General features: G+C 43.2%; 1 protein-coding gene across 1 annotated transcript in view; it reads left to right on the top strand.

Annotated features, from left to right (window-relative positions):
• The window catches only part of LOC124718885 (aminopeptidase Ey-like), a 209,084-nt gene extending 193,165 nt beyond the window's left edge, over positions 1–15,919 (top strand). The window contains exon 15 of the mRNA XM_047244525.1: positions 15,666–15,919. Coding sequence (XP_047100481.1) covers positions 15,666–15,845 — 180 coding nt within the window. The 3' untranslated portion in view covers positions 15,846–15,919. The remainder of the gene's footprint in view (positions 1–15,665) is intronic.
• Positions 15,920–18,160: the final 2,241 nt, after the last annotated feature.

The raw sequence follows: 18,160 nt of genomic DNA, 5'->3' as shown, positions 1-18,160 counted from the left end.
CTGTGTAACATTTACTGAAAGTCTGAAACAAATATGTTTGGAAGCTCCTTAGAAAACATGTAATTAGTATGAGAAAATAAAAGTTTTGGGAATCGAGCGACAAAGATTGGATTAACTTTTTAGTGCATTCCAGGTCCATAGTATGGATTATCTTCATCCTCTGCAAGCTCCTCCTCCAGCTTCCTCTTGTTCCTCCTCCTGTTTACTCTTGCTTGTATTTCTAGACTCTTTACAGCCCTGTCTGCAGCCCGAAGGCGTTCCTTGTCTAAAGCAAGCATCGCTCGTACCATGTTAGAACCTATCTTCATTCCCATATTTCTAAATACCTTGCACCTTACAATGTTGCCATCATTGAAAGTCGCAACAGCATCATACACACCAAAGTGAAGTGTTTCTATTCCAACAAATACAGTCTTAGGGATTCTCGACCATATAACACTATTTACACTTTCATTGGGGTTTTGAGTTTTTCCATGAATACACCTTTTCAACAGTTCAGGTGCTGCTAAGTCTCTGAAAATAGGTTTTATCACCTCCATTATTGCATGAGGCAGACTATGCTTATGAGTGTACACTTCACCAGTTAGCAATCCTTTGTTATATTTACACCAACTGTCTTCTTCTTTGGGACACAAGCTATGTTGGGGATTTTCATCGGTTGAAGAAGTATGAAAAAAAAGAGCCCAAACAGCCTTCTTCATTTCGTCGACACTTTGTGTGTTTTGCCTAATAGCCATTCCATAATAGTTCTGTATTTTGTCAATTACACTGTCAGTTAACCTTCCCTTCCCATCCACCCCTTTACCATCACTGAGTTTTTGTTTTTTGTACGAAGCTTTCAGTCGCCGAAGTCTTGTTCCCATTCGCTTCTGTACGTGTCCAATACACTCAAATTTCTGCACTACAACATCATCACCATAGGGCTTCAGTCCTTGACCATGTTTGAAACTTTTAGAATCACCATCACCAAGGTAATTAACATATCGCACTTTATCACACGCCTCAGAACGCTGGAATATACTGGCAACACCAGCCACTTCCATTCCTCCACTACTGCCACTATAGTTAGCTTTGCAATTATTTTCATGTGTACCTTTATATTTTTGTGGACATCTACAATACTTTGATATTACTGCTACATCTAAAACTTTCCCTGTATACATACTGGTGGCAGATACTACACCATGAAGAGATGTGTGTCCCCGTTTATGCCAGGTACCATCGAACGCTGCAGTCAAATCTCTGTTACCATTATTTTCCATTACTGCCTCTTCCACAGCGTTCTTCATAGATTCTATACAGACATCTTCTACTTTAGACCCTATTAATTTATTATAGGTCGTAAACTTGGTTGGGGGATTTGGAAGATTCATGATGCCACAGAAAATTGCACCTGCAGTAGCACCCTTACCAACTGAACGCAAGGAATAAACAAATCTAATGTTGTGTTCGTAGATTTTGCTACCATTTTCTTCAGTTGCAGTTACTGCAACCTTGTTCCAAAAGGTGGTCATGTATGAACACTTATCACATTTCAGTTGTACTTCACTAGCAAGTCCTACGTGCTTTATTATGGAGAGTTCCAGACCAACTTCACTACAATGAATACATCTTACACAGTTTGAAAAAATTCCTTTGAGAACCGACATATCAAATATTTCATTCACATCCGATTCGCCCATAAAACATTCATAGTTTTCACTTATTGAACCAAGCTTCTTCTGTGAAGTATTTTCTTTCCCACTTTGACTGCTATGGGCAGGTGTACTTGAGAGGTTAGGTTCACTCACTTGGTTATCGTCTTTATTGTTTACAGTAATAACACATACCTTTGGCTTTCCAACATTTCTCCTTTTCTTAAAAGCCTTCAGAGGATTTCTAATAACTTTACTTTTACTCATTATTATACTTCAACAAAACAGAGACTCAAGAAACAGAATTAATTACGAATATTTTCGAGATAACGACAGAGTAAATAAACATGAAACAATCGACAATCACACCAGTGATATATATTGAACCATCACAGGTTAGCCACAACACATACTTTATCTCACATCACTAAAATGTACCTGATGAACACGGACGTTAATAATAACACCATTTGACAGCAGTTTAACAGCGCCACAGTGGGTCACGCCCATGTAGAACACATTTCAAAAAAAATTTAAAAATAGTTGTAGTCTTCGGAATTGAATAAATTATATACCTATTAAAAGGTAATAGTCTGCAGGTTCAGAAAACGCAAAAAAGTAAAAATTGAACTTTTCATGATTTTGAGCCTTTCCAGAGCCCCTTAAATAGGTCTGCCTTTGTCACTTGATTTTCAGCTAATTTAACCATTATTTCTTTCATTTCTTGTAGCTAAGATTCATTGGGGGGGGGGGGGGGCGGTAAGTCGATCCTAGGAGTCGGTATATTCGGCACCTACGGAAGTTTGAGCTGGAATCATTTCAGTCATTTACTTCTGAACCTACTGAGGAGATTAGACACAGGACGAATCACGGAAATGAATCACTCTCAGTCCGTGCTGTCTTAAGTCTTGATCTGAGGTGGTAAGGCATGGCGGTCATTTCGTCAACGTCATCTGTCAATGGTGTGCGATTGTCTACCATCGCGTCTGTGTTTGTAAACAGTGATGGGGCGTGGGAGGGAATTTGAACGCTGCGCGCTCGTCACTTGTCAACAACGCGGTAACGAGGCTATCACGTGCTCATTGTTGCCTACTGGGACAGTCTAACTCATACGTCATATGAACAATTGGCGATACTATGGGGAAGACAATATGGATGCGCCAGAAATAAAACAAAAGAATTCCAACCCTGCGAACGAATATGGATGACAACATTTAAACATGAAAAATTTACAAATATTATCGTAATGCAACTAATGCTTCTAATATGCCAATTTCTACTGAAAGCAGATTTTAGGCAGGAAATTACGTGAAAAACGATGGGATTTGATGGGATTTACAGATGCTTCGGTCGTTATTGGATACTAATGAGGTTCGACTGCAAAATTGAAAATAATACTGACCGCTGTAGTTTTCTTTGTCGGTCGGTTAACTTGGTCAAAATTTTTCCGCGTTTTCGTCCGTCTTATTTGGTTCCTACTTTTACGATTCCGTGCAGTATTGCCATCGGGGTTGATGTTGTGCACGAAATAAAAAGACAAAAATTAAGCAACAGAACTTAGAAATTTTTCACTAGCCACTATTAATATAAATTATATATGTCGCGCTTCAGAACAAGTTCGCAAGCAAAAATTTCGGTTGCGCCCCTGTTCGGGCGCCAGTATATTATTATAAATACTTTGAATGGGGGGAAACGGAGAGAGTATTTTGCTGTTAACTATGGTAGCTGATGTTTTAGAAGATGTCGTTTTTTAGCCTCGTGCGAGTACGCCGGTTTTCGACATAAGCGCACCTTGTTCCGTGCAATGACGTGTCGGACACTTGAAAGAATCGATCAATAATTTTGATACACTTTTCTGGGAATTGTAATCAAATTTTCGCCGGATAGCTACCGAGCCTGGATTTCAACAAGATTACCGAAGGGAGCTACGTTTGGAAATGAAGTACAGCGAATTACCATTCAGTGATGAATGGTAGCCGGCCGTGGTGCTCGAGCGGTTCTAGGTGCTACAGTCTGGAACTGCGCGACCGCTACGGTCGCAGGTTCGAATCCTGCCTCGGGCATGGATGTGTGTGATGTCCTTAGGTTTGTTAGGTTTAAGTAGTTCTAAGTTCTAGGGGACTGATGACCTCAGAAGTTAAGTACCATAGTGCTCAGAACCATTTGAACCATTTTTTTGATGAATGGTAGTTTGCTGATTACGACAACTTCTTTCAAGTTACTTAGTCCTGTGGAACCGTCGATGATGTCTGTGACAAAAAAAAAAAATGGTTCAAATGTCTCTAAGCACTATGGGACTTAACATCTGAGGTCATCAGTCCCCTAGACTTAGAACTACTTAAACCTAACTTAAAAAAATGTTCAAATGTGTGTGAAATCTTATGGGACTTAACTGCTAAAGTCATCAGTCCCTAAGCTTACACACTACTTAACCTAAATTATCCTAAGGACACACACACACACCCATGCCCGAGGGAGGACTCGAACCTCCGCCGGGACTAGCCGCACAGTTCATGACTGCAGTGCCTGAGACCTCTCGGTTAATTCCGCGCGGCCAAATCTAACTTACCTAAGGGCATCTCACACATTCATGCCCGAGGAAGGATTCGAACCTGCGACCGTAGCAGCCGCGTGGTTCCGGATTGAAGCGCCTAGAACCGCTCGGCCACCGCTGCCGGCTTTCTGTGACCATTTGTACTAAAATGACAATTAAACATTTATGAACATAGGACATGAGAAATTGACTGGTGATTGCTATTTAAATATCAAATCAAATAACTGCATACAGTTTATAATTAATTTTTAATAAGCTAAAGAGAAACTTACTTTAAACATTTTTCCACACATTATCGTGGCTGACAACGTCACATAAACCAGCTTTCGTGATAATAATTACAATTCCTCAGAATTAGGCAAATACCCATGGCGATTGTCTACCATCGCGTCTGTGTTTGTAAACAGTGATGGGGCGTGGGAGGGAATTTGAACGCTGCGCGCTTGTCAGCTGTCAACAACGCGGTAACGAGGCTATCACGTGCTCATTGTTGCCTACTGGGACAGTCTACTTAACTCATACGTCGTACTTCTTGATATACTGAGACGTTTCACATGGGAACGATTCATATTCCATATTATTAAATATAAATTACAATGAACTGTAATAACGCGCGACTACACGTACAGCCAGAATAAACATAAGTGATATAGGATTTAGTACACATTTTGTTTTCACATTGTGTCTCATATTTTGTTTCACCGCCGTCGGACTTAAAAAATGTCTTTGACCGCTTTTGAGTATATCGGATCGCAATAGCAATCTTTGGCGCTCTGCACTAGAGCAGGTCACGTCATAACACGCGACTTTTACTATTTCACTCAGTCTTTCGTTCTCTGGAGAACTTATTCAGTTACATTCGGTCGATGGACACACACAATATTACGTCGTGAATAGACAAAATAAAAGTCCGATTATAAAGTAAAACAAATAATTTCTTCTGCTGTAACGGTAGCTGTTGCAACTGATAGAATATATACACTGAAGCGCCGAAGAAACAGGTGTAGGGATGCGTAATCAAATTCAGAGGTGAGTAAACAGGCAGAATACGGCACTACGGCCGGCAAGGCCTACATAGGACGACAAGTGTCTGGCACAGTCAGATCGGTTACTGCTGCTGCAGTGGCAGGTTACCAAGATAGTCGGCGCACGAGCCATGGGACACAGCATCTCTGACGTTGCGATGATGTGCGGATCTACCTGTACCACCATTTCACGAGTGTAGCGTGTATATCAGGTATCTGGTGAAACATCAAATCGCCGACATCGCTATGGCCGGAAGAAGAATCCTGCAAAAACGAGACCAACGACGACTGAAGAGTATCGTTCAACGTGACGGAAGTGCAACTCTTCCGCCAGTTGCTGCAGATTTCAATGCTGAGCCTTCAACAAGTGTCAGCGTGCGGACCATTCAACGAAGCATCACCGATATGGGCTTTCAGAGCCGGAGGCCCACTCGTGTACCCTCGATGACTGCACGACACAAAACTTTACGCCTCACCTGGGCCCGTCAGAATCGACATTGGACTGTTGATGACTGGAAACATGTTGCCTGGTCGCACGAGTCTGGTTTCGAATTGCATCGAGCGGATGGACGTGTACGGGTATGGAGACAACCTCATGAATCCACGAACCCTGCATGTCAGCAGGGGACTATTCAAGCTGGTGGAAACTCTGTAATGGTGTGGGCGTATGCAGTTGGAGTGATACGGGTCTTCTGATACGTCTAGGTACGACTGTGACAGCTGACACGTATATAAGCATCCAGTCTGAAAACGTGCATCCGTTCATGTCTATTGTGCATTCCGACGGACTTGGACAATTCCAGGAGGACGATGCGACATTCCACAGGTCCAGAATTGCTACAGACTGGCTCCAACAACACTCCTCTGAGTTTAAAAGCTTCGCTGGACACCAAACTCCCCAGATATGAACACTATCGAGCATATCTGGGATGCCTTGCAACATGCTGTTCAGAAGAGATGTCCATCCCCTCGTGCTCTTACGGATTTATGGACAGCCCTGCAGGATTTTTGGCGTCAGTTCTCTCCAGCACTACTTCAGACATTAGTCGAGCCCATGTTACACATGTTGCGGCACTTCAGCGTGTTCGCAGGGACCCTATACGATATTAGGCAGATGTACCAGTTTCTTTGCCTCTTCAGTGTATAACAAGTTATGAATTACGTTGTTTTCAGAAAAATAAGACGAGAATAAGAGTTTTCAAATGAGCTGAGTCAGTACTAATGTGACGGTGGACCAGAGTGTTCGACTTAGCCCTATAGATGTCAGAATTATCCACATCAGTTGGAGTGGATGACAATCGCATCGCTCTCCACGAACTCATACGCGTCTAATACAAGATTTCATGCAAAGGATAAGGGACAGGGGTCGCTCTAGGAACACTTGAGGCATGCTGCAAGTAGCAAATTTGTGCGGTCATCGGTCCCTAAGCCGTGCCGGAGAGGCCGAGCGGTTCTAGGCGCTGTAGTCTGGAACCGCGCGACGGATACGGTCGCAGGTTCGAATCCTGCCACGGGCATGGATGTGTGTGCTGTCCTTAGGTAAGTTAGGTTTAAGTAGTTCTAAGTTCTAGGGGACTGATGACCTCAGAAGTTAAGTCCCATAGTGCTCAGAGCCATTTGAACCATTTCATCGGTCCCTAGGCCCACACGCTACTTAATCTAATTTAAACTCACTTATGCCAAGGACAACACACACACCCCCGCCTGAGGGAGGACTCAAACCTCCAACGGTGGGAGCCGCGCGAACCGTGACAAGGCGCCCGAGACCACGCGGCCATCCCGAGCGGCAAGACGTGTACAAACTGACGTCTCGATTGTGTCCTATAAGTGATCGGTAGATTCACGTCGGGCATCGTTGGGTGGTCAAATCATTCGCTAGAATTCTCCATAACAGTCGTGAAGAATTTTGGTCCGCCGACATAGCGCATTGTCATCCATTAAAATTCCATTGTTGTTTGGGAACATGAATGGTTGTAAATGGTCGCCAAGTAGCCTAACATAACTATTTCGAGTCAGTGATCGGTTCAGTTGGACCAGAGCACGCAGTCCATTGCAGTCCACAGCGGTATGGAACCAGCTTTGACGGTGGTGGTCCACAGCTTCGTGTGGTCAGCGGCACACTCGAACGTCTAGTATATAGGTTAAATATATTTGAATTTTTTTTAATTTTAATCTGATATATATATATATATATCTGATGTATATATATATATATATATATATATATATATATATATATATATATATAACTTTATATATAACTTTATAATGACCAATAAAATAAAAAAATTTAAAATCAATATATATCTCAACTTTTGATTTTAAATTTTTTTATTTTATTGGTCATTATAAAGTTATATATATATATATATATATATATTGTTTCATACTGGAATGTCGTGTTCCCAGTTTGGCACAGCTTTGCCACAGGAGACACGAAAGCGGTCGAAGACGTCCGCCTTCTGGTCGGCTCCTGATCGTTGTCAGAAGGAGGCTGGTTTCTGATTACGCAAAGACTTCTGTTATTTGCAAAAGAACAACCCGGATTTCTTTACGTAACCAGTATGAATTTTATAATTACCTAAGGGACCATTAACAATGAACAATAAAAAAATTGCATTTGCAAATGAAATCACTAATAAATGGGGCAGCTGTGAGCTGTATAGAAGACAAGGAGCGGCCTTCTGTCTGCGACCAGGATGCCGCAGTATTCTCTGCTGTAGTAAAGGCTGTTTCATACTTACAAAAATAATATGACCTGGAAGTAAAAAAAAATAAAGGAAAAGAATAGAATAAGGAATCTGGTAAACACTAAATATATTCAAACAATTCTCACTAGCAAATTAGGGCTTATTTATAAACAGTATAACTTACACAATTACTTTTCTAACTGTATGGTGCGATGAGATTTCAGCCTGTCCTGTGTTAGCTCCTTGGTTCACGTTTTTGTCACAAATTACAGTCATTACTTTTCTCCTTCGTTAAAGACACTTCTTGCACCGTTCAACACCTTCATAACAATAACTTGCCGATTTACAGTTTCGAACATAAATTACTCGAATTTTATTAATTAATAATGTTGTCTGCACGCTGGCAAGACCGTTCACTTTTATAGCTTAAAGTCGACCATCTTTACGTTTTCACATTACAAGCAGAAGTACATTAAAGTCTGAAGATCTACAAAAGTTTTTTACTGTCAACAACGTTGAGTTCAGCTTCTGTTAAAATGTTTCTTTGACTGCGAAATCGATGTATTAGCGTCCGCGCTAGATGCTCGTCTTTACAGTTACGTAAATTATATAAAACAAATGTTTTTCAAAGAATAGGTGTCATCTCATAAGTTGATCATTTAATATACAGATAGGTGAATGCCTTTGCAAGGGTACTCACAGCTTTCATACTACGGAAATCCCAATAATACAAACGCTGCCATTAGTACTTATCGACGGAAATCGGGACTTGTCACTACGGGCCACGGTTTTCCGGTCGACTAGGCACCAAGCGATATGGCCAGGAGAGATGTTGCAGGTGATGTCGTGCTCTTAGTAAACGCACTCGCTTCGGTTGTCTGCTGCTGTAGCCCATTAACGCCACATTTCTCTGCACTGCCCCGACGGATACGACCGTCGCACGTCCCACTTTTCTCTCTGTGCTCAGTTCACGCAGTGCTGCTTGTCTGTCAGCACTGACAACTCTAGGCAAACGCTGCTGCCCTCGGTCGTTAATGAAGGCCGTCGGCCACTGCGTTGTCTGTGGTCGGAGGTATTTATTTTTTTTTATTTATTTATTGCCAAATTATAGACCTGTTACCTGATATTTAAAACAGATCGTACATCTTACAATTTTCGTTTTTCATCTTTTTACAGTTTTCTTTCCTTTTGTTTTATCTACAACATTTACAAAGAATGGTACTTTTCAAAATAACAATAATTTAAGGTTGAAACATAAAAAACAACAAAATTTTATTTAAGAAGAATATAAAAAGAAGATAGGATAGGTGAGAGATTTGTTAGTACCATCACCGAGTGTGACTGACGATGAATACCTCGGAATGGTTTCTTTGAGCTGTTGACCGCCAGTCACACACACACAAATGGTTATTAGTAGAGAAATAATGTTGCTTATCCTATTTATTACTAATCCTATGTATTAACTACTGTAAGTGCCCATCCAGGTACAGCATTTGGTGTTTTCTTGGCTAGAGTGCCAGCAATTTGCTTATTTACTGTCACATCTCAGCTTCCTCCTCCTTGCCACTATTTTCGTCGTCACTGTGGGTATCTCTGTCCATCCTCTGGAGGTTTCTGTTACGCTGCACATAGGCATGTCTGTGATGTGTCCGCATATACTCTTCATGTGTTGTTTTTGAAATACTGTTTGTCAGTGCGTTTAATTGTGCCCGTTGTTCTTCGTCTATTGTTCGTGTATTGCCCACAGAAAAAGACAGTGTGTTCTGGGGAACCTTCTTCCCCGCATGTGCATGTAGGTGTCTGCCTGAGACTCACGCGGTTTGAGTGCGTGGGATAAGGTATGCCTGAAATTTCGTATTCTCGGCGCACTCTCGACACTGTAGATCTCGGAATATTGAACTGCCTAACGAATTACGAAATGAAATGCCCCATGCATCTAGCTCCAACTAACATTCCGCGTTCAAATCTGTTAATTCCCAACCTGTGGCCATTATCGGGTCGGCCACGATTTTGATATGAATCGCGTGAATAGAAATTAATGCACTGGCATTTGATACTACAGCCATCTGTGTATGTGCACGTCGCTACCCACGACTGTAAAGTTCCTTGCTAACATATGCACGATTAAGAAGTTATTGCAGGATATATTCGATCTCGTGAAATGCAGGGAATGCGAAAATGGACAGCACTAATCTAACACTCGAATGTCGCTGCAAAGAGTGGATAGTTTAGGTGAATGGGATAAAAGTGTAGTCTACGAATGAGTTCCCGAAAGACAAATCTGTGACGGACAATGAATCCGCTGAAGACTCGGGAACTACGACGTCTCGGCGGGTGTCCTGTAGGAGCAGCGCGTGGCATCTGGTAAGCTGACAGGTGTTCCCCGTCTCGGCGGCGCTGGAAGAGAGCCTGTTCTGTACAGAAGCGTTTCACTCTCAGTGCACTGCGGTGCGCAACACGAGGGGGGACCCAGAAGAAACCCGACTCCGAGGCACTGCCACTCGCAGATGTAGTGCAGGGTTCTCACGCTAGATGGTGTTAGCAGAGACCTTCATGAAACACCTGTGCAGATGGCTTCAGTGTAGAGCTGAACGTGCAAGTCTGGTACATCTACATCTACATCCATACTCCGCAAGCCACCTGACCGTGTGTGGCGGAGGGTACCTTGAGTACCTCTATCGGTTCTCCCTTCTATTCCATTCTCGTATTGTTCGTGGAAAGAAGGATTGTCGGTATGCCTCTGTCTGGGCTCTAATCTCTCTGATTTTCTCCACATGGTCTCTTCGCGAGATATACGTAGGAGGGAGCAATATACTGCTTGACTCTTCGGTGAAGGTATGTTCTCGAAACTTTGACAAAAGCCTGTACCGAGCTACTGAGCGTCTCTCCTGCAGAGTTTACCTATCATCTCCGTAACGCTTTCGCGATTACTAAATGATCCTGTAACGAAGCGCGCTGCTCTCCGTTGGATCTTCTCTATCTCTTCTATCGACCCTATCTGGTACGGATCCCACACTGCTGAGCAGTATTCAAGCAGTGGGCGAACAAGCGTACTGTAGCCTACTTCCTTTGTTTTCGGATTGCATTTCCTTAGGATTCTTCCAATGAATCTCAGTCTGGCATCTGCTTTACCGACGATCAACATTATATGATCATTCCATTTTAAATCACTCCTAATGCGTACTCCCAGATTATTTATGGTATTAACTGCTTCCAGTTGCTGACCTGCTATTTTGTAGCTAAATGATAAAGGATCTATCTTTCTGTGTATTCGCAGCACATTACACTTGTCTACATTGAGACTCAATTGCCATTCCCTGCACAATGCGTCAATTCGCTCCAGATCCTCCTACATTTCAGTACAATTTTCCATTGTTACAACCTCTCGATACACCACAGCATCATCCGCAAAAAGCCTCAGTGAACTTCCGATGTCATCCACAAGGTCATTTATGTATATTGTGAATAGCAACGGTCCTATGACACTCCCCTGCGGCACACCTGAAATCACTCTTACTTCGGAAGACTTCTCTCCATTGAGAATAACATGCTGCGTTCTGTTATCTAGGAACTCTTCAATCCAATCACACAATTGGTCTGATAGTCCATATGCTCTTACTTTGTTCATTAAACGAGTGTGGGGAACTGTATCGAACGCCTTGCGGAAGTCAAGAAACACGGCATCTACCTGTGAACCCGTATCTATGGCCCCCTGAGATTCGTGGACGAATAGCGCGAGCTGGGTTTCACATGACCGTCTTTTTCGAAACCCATGCTGATTCCTACAGAGTAGATTTCTAAAGTCATTATACTCGAACACAATACGTGTTCCAAAATTCTACAACTGATCGACGTTAGAGATATAGGTCTATAGTTCTGCACATCTGCTCGACGTCCCTTCTTCAAAACGGGGATGACCTGTGCCCTTTTCCAATCCTTTGGAACGCTACGCTCTTCTAGAGACCTACGGTACACCGCTGCAAGAAGGGGGGCAAGTTCCTTCGCGTACTCTGTGTAAAATTAAACTGGTATCCCATCAGGTCCAGAGGCCTTTCCTCTTTTGAGCGATTTTAATTGTTTCTCTATCCCTCTGTCGTGTATTTCGATATCTACCATTTTGTCATCTGTGCGACAATCTAGAGAAGGAACTACAGTGCAATCTTCCTCTGTGAAACAACTTTGGAAAAAGACATTTAGTATTTCGGCCTTTAGTCTGTCATCCTCTGTTTCAGTACCATTTTGGTCACAGAGTGTCTGGACATTTTGTTTTGACCCACCTACCGCTTTCACATAAGACCAAAATTTCTTAGGATTTTCTGCCAACTCAGTACATAGAACTTTACTTTCGAATTCATTGAACGCCTCTTGCATAGCCCTCCTCTCACTACATTTCGCTTCGCGTAATTTTTGTTTGTATGCAAGGCTTTGGCTATGTTTATGTTTGCTGTGAAGTTCCCTTTGCTTCCGCAGCAGTTTTCTAACTCGGTTGTTGTACCACGGTGGCTCTTTTCCATCTCTTACGATCTTGCTTGGCACATACTCATCTAACGCATTATGTACGACTGTTTTGAACTTCATCCACTGATCCTCAACACTATCTGTACTTGAGACAAAACTTTTGCGTTGAGCCAACAGGTACTCTGTAATCTGCTTTTTGTCACTTTTTCTAAACAGAAAAATCTTCCTACCCTTTTCAATATTCCTATTTACGGCTGAAATCATCGATGCCGTAACCGCTTTATGATCGCTGATTCCCTGTTCTGCGTTAACTTTTTCAAATAGTTCGGGTCTGTTTGTCACCAGAAGGTCTAATATGTTATCGCCACGAGTCGGTTCTCTGTTTAACTGCTCAAGGTAGTTTTCAGATAAAGCACTTAAAAAAATTTCACTGGATTCTTTGGCCCTGCCACCCGTTATGAACGTCTGAGTCTCCCAGTCTATATCCGGCAAATTAAAATCTCCACCCAGAACTATAACATGGTGGGGAAATCTACTCGAAATATTTTCCAAATTGTTTCTCTGACTGTTGGCGGGTTACCTCTGCGAAGTCGTTATGGCAACTTAAAAAGAACAAAGAGTGTGTGTGAAATTTTGTTTCCTGCTTAAAAAAACTGCAACGGAGATACACCAAATGCTTCAGGAAGCTTTCCAGGAGGGCGCTATGAGCCGCACACAGGTTTTCGAGTGGTTTGGGCGCTTTAAACGTAGTGAGATGTGTGTTGAAGACCGAGCTCGTTCTGGACGCCCTTCAACATCGCGAAATGAGGAGAACATTGAAAATGTCCTCCAAAAGATCAACGAGGATCGTCGCCAAACGATCGACCAAATTTCAGCAGAGACAGGAGTCAGTTGGAGCTCGTGCCAGCGGATTATGAGAGAGGATTTGCACACGAGACGTGTTGGTGCTAAATTTGTTCCGCGCCTTCTCACACAGGAGCAAAAAAACCATCCGCATGGATGCGTGTCAGGACTTGAAAACAGAGATTACACGTGATCCAAACTTCTTGAACAAAGTCGTTACAGGGGAAGAGAGTTGATGTATGACCCAGAAACCGAGCAAGCGTCAAGCCAGTGGAGGACTCCCAACTCTCCCATACAAAAAAAAAAGCGAGGCGAGTGAGGTCAAATGTGACGGCGATGATCATTGTCTTTTTTGATGTTCGTGGAATTGTGCATCGGGAATTTGTAACCTATAACACCTCCGTTTTTATCCCGACCTGATCTGATCGAATAGCAGTCCAATATTTATTATTAACATGACCGTGAACCTAATGGGGTTGGTAATCGGAATTGACTGCTACGGAAGTTGTTACTTTCCAGTTCGTCCTGTTCAATACTATAATACTGAATGTATGGTAATAAGGAACACCAACACAGTTTTACTAATTACGAAATTATATTCTTCTCAAAACACAAAAAAGGAGACAGCCACTGCCTTCGTCATACATATCTAATTACGGCTAATCTCAGCACAGGCTTTCTTCATTTTCCATTATCGTCACACGCTAATCCATCACTGCATCCAACATCGCAATCCAAGGTTAGGCCGGCGCAGTAGACGCGAAACCAAATATCGGCACTAGTAACGTCACTGCTCACTTTCGTAATGATACTTCATCACTTTCCCGGTATTTATTTATTATTTATGGGGTCTAACCAGGGCGATGGTGACACCCTTCTCGGTTTAAAACACTGTTTTTCAATAATGGCCTCCACACACACACACACCATTCCCGCCAACAACTCTGGCGCATCTCGACACTCGCTCTCGCAACACGTCACAATCGATTGTTCTCCCTATCGACCTGTGCTCAGTGCAAATTTATTATAAGGACCTACGGACCCCTTACGTCCCCGCCCTAGAAGACTTCTTTGGGGCCTCTGGGCGTTTTGTCTCACATCCTCTCGCAGACGCCTTAAAACATCCAAGTAAAAGTGCTGGTTAACACTCTGGCCAGGGGTTTGTAAGGGGTCCGTAGGCCCTTACTATAACTTTGCACTCAGCAGAGGTCGATAGGGAGAACAATCGATTGTGACGTGTTGCGAGAGCGAGTGTTGAGATGCGCCAGAGTGGTTGGCGGGAATGGTGTGTGTGTGTGTGTGTGTGTGTGTGGAGGCCATTATTGGAATACAGTGTTTTAAACCGAGAAGGGTGTCACCATCGCCCTGGTTAGACCCCATAAATAATAAATAAATACCGGGAAAGTGATGAAGTATCATTACGAAAGTGAGCAGTGACGTTACTAGTGCCGATATTTGGTTTCGCGTTTACCGCGCCGGCCTAACCTTGGATTGCGATGTTGGATGCAGTGTTTGGCGATCAGGTGACTGGTTTCTGCATCACGACAACGCTCCAGCACACACGGCCTTACGAGTGACCCACTATTTGGCGTCTCAGAGGTGGTCTGTCGCTCCCCACGCTCCGTATTCGCCGGACCTAGCCCCGTGCGACTTTTTCCCATTTCCACGAATGAAAAAAACGCTAAAAGGGGAGCGTTATGACGATGTGGAGGCGGTAAAAACAGCTTCGAAAAGGGCACTGGACAATATCAAATTTGAAGAGTTTCAAACACGCTTCCGACAGTGGGAAAAGAGACTTGACAAGTGCATTGCATGTAATGGAGAGTATTTTGAAGGTGACTGCAGTAATTTTGTATAAACGGTTCATCAATAAATGTTTTATGACAACAATCCGGTTTCTTTTGGGTCCCCCCTTGTACTTTCTCATTTGCATGTTTGAACACTGAACTTACTTTAAAGTCTCGTTTAAATGTGATATATTTCACTTACATTAGCCAGTCGGGAAAGACAGCCAAAGTTCACTATTACTTGCAATACTGCCACTGTAGAAAAGAGGCCCCAAAACCAAAAAGATAACAAGCACAAGATTTTAATTACTTCCCTGCAGTTTAAAACTGTGTGCAGACGAGGGATGGTACCGGAGGCCTCCGCTTTTGCCAGGCACGCGCTCTGCCACTGACCTACCCGAGCACGACTCGGCACCTGCGCGTCTACCTTCTGAACTGGGAAGAGCCGGAAGGAAGGAGTCTTCAGTCAATCACACTGGGAGCCCTCGCCCCCAGAGGGCGAAGGACGCACACAGTTTTAATCTGCCAGGACGTTTGAAATTAGCACACACTCGGCTGGAGAGTCAAAATACACAGTGGCGGGATTTCCACTAATCTACCGTCAACCCACTGGGACTTTTTGCTCCGCGCCTCGCCGCAGCTGCAGTGTTGACCGGCTCTGCTCGTGCCCGCAGTTTGACGACTTCGCGGCGCAGAACGCCGACCACCTGAGGCAGTCTTCGCTGGCGGTGAAGCAGGCGCGGGACAAGATCACGGTGAACGTGGCGTGGATGCAGTCACACTACGCGGAGCTGGCCCGCCAGCTGGGGCGGGTCAGCCAGCAGCCGGCGGCGGCGGAGGCGGCGAACCAGTAGCGGCGGCGGCGGAGCGTCGAGTGTGTATCAGCTGTGTTGTGATCCCTGACAAATAAATTAATGCCAACACTTTACCCACGCTGTACGTGTTTCTTTCCTCTGCAATTCCCACAGGACATCACTCACCTAAACCAGCAAGGCTACCAGGAAGTTTTACAGTACGACGCAACAATAAGTCGCAGGAGGCTGATTGTTGCTGTGTTCCGAGTAGTGATGGGCAAACTGAAACACGTAACTGTTACGAAACAAATGAAACAGTATTCTTTAATGTTCCGATACGCTGTTTCGAAACAGTGAAACAGTTTTTTTTTCTTTTTTTTTTTTTTTTTTTTTTTTGTAATCTAATAAACCTACCTACACATTTCATCATCTTGAATGTCTACTGTATAAGTATGTCCATATAAACACAAATGAGATGCGAGAGCGCTAATCATGTCGCAGAAAGTATGAAACTATCACTAAGGCGTCTTGGCAGTTTCGTATTTCCTGCAGCAAATGCGCTGCTTTCGTGTCGCGTGACTTTCATACTTTTCAATTGGCTGGGGACAGCCATAGCTGAAGACAGAAGAACCACCACGAACGGAACTGCAGGTGGGAGCAAACTGCAGAAACAACGGATATGCTACTGCGATTCCCACATTCCGTTAGTATGGGTAATATACCCATCCTGCTAATTTCCATGCACACAAAGGGAATCATTGTGGATAATAGGCACAGCGACTATACACTCACAAATAACGCCAAATAATTCGAATAAATAACAAAATATAACAGAAAAAAATTTTGTCCTTCAAGGTGTTTCGACCGTTATTATAAATTCACCATGCTTCCCAGCTCTTCCCGTTCACAATTACACTATCAGTGATACGTCAAACAGATTCCTTGCAATTATACCTACATCAAATTTATGTATATGTCTAATAACTGTCACTCTACGCCTTTCTTTATTCAAAATGTTGTAGGCTTATTTGCGTTCCTTAATACGATTGTTGCACATGGACAGAGAAGCATATGTTGTAAAAAAAGTGTAATTTAACTAAATGATTTTCACGTATTTATTATTTTGAATGTGAATAGTATGCGTTGTTTTATTGTTTGGTTAGTGTTTGTAAAGCAGATGTTACGCCATTTCGGATTAGGACAGTTAGCTAGAAACGAAGCTTTATTTTCTGATAACTAAAGCTTCATATTATTTCTTGTCAAAAAGATTTCGACACTCTTGAAAGTGTTTCATGAAGTGATATGTTTTGTTTCAGTACCTGTGCCGAGCCCGAATCTCGTCCGACACAGAGCGGAATGAAACATCACTGTTTCGATACAATTAGTCCGTTCCACGCACAGGTAGACTGAAACAGCCTTCTTTGAAACAACGATACAGTTTCCGTGTCTGGCTCGAGATCGAATCTGCACAGCTGTTCCGAAACACTGAAACAGTTCCACGTATCGATACACTTAGAAACAGTGGCCAAGTGTAGTGCCAAGTCTGGGTGCAGTCGTTCACTAGCAGGGGCAGTTCGAAGTGCTTTCTATGGCACTGTGGTCAAGAAGTGAGATTCGGGCAGTTTTGCGGTACAACTTCGCGCGTGGCTTAAACGTAGACTAGTGCTTCGAAGAAATGACTCTTGCACTCGGTGATGTGTGTCCACATCCCACAACTATATTCAGTGGTGCAGAGAATTCCAAAGAGGATATTTCACTCTGGAGTAAGCTTAGAGGACGGCAAGGCCACGATCATCGCTTACGGAGGAAAACATTGACGCTGTGAGGAAAATGCTACACGAAGACAGGCGTGTCATACCTTAGGGCTAAATGCACCAGCAATTAATTCGATTCTGCATGATCGTTTGCACAGCCCCAGATCCACGATATTTCCGAACAGAGGCAAAAACCTGGTAGCGGCGACCCCCTGCCCTCACTCGTCCCCCCCCCCCCGCCCCCACCACTCGAACGTTTGAGATAGAACAGCAACAATTTAAAAAATAATCGATTTTTTTAAAAAATATGTTCAATTTGTAGCGCAAATCTTTCTGATGAGCTTTATACACAAAACATATACAGGGTGTTACAAAAAGGTACGGCCAAACTTTCAGGAAACATTCCTCACACACAAATAAAGAAAAGATGTTATGTGGACATGTGTCCGGAAACGCGTAATTTCCGTGTTAGAGCTCATTTTAGTTTCGTCAGGATGTACTGTACTTCCTCGATTCACCGCCAGTTGACCCAATTGAAGGAAGGTAATGTTGACTTCGGTGCTTGTGTTGACATGCGACTCATTGCTCTACAGTACTAGCATCGAGCACATCAGTACGTAG

Source organism: Schistocerca piceifrons, chromosome 10 (genome assembly GCF_021461385.2).
Source record: "Schistocerca piceifrons isolate TAMUIC-IGC-003096 chromosome 10, iqSchPice1.1, whole genome shotgun sequence".
Lineage (NCBI taxonomy): Eukaryota > Metazoa > Arthropoda > Insecta > Orthoptera > Acrididae > Schistocerca > Schistocerca piceifrons.
This window is presented reverse-complemented; position numbering and strand designations above follow the sequence as displayed.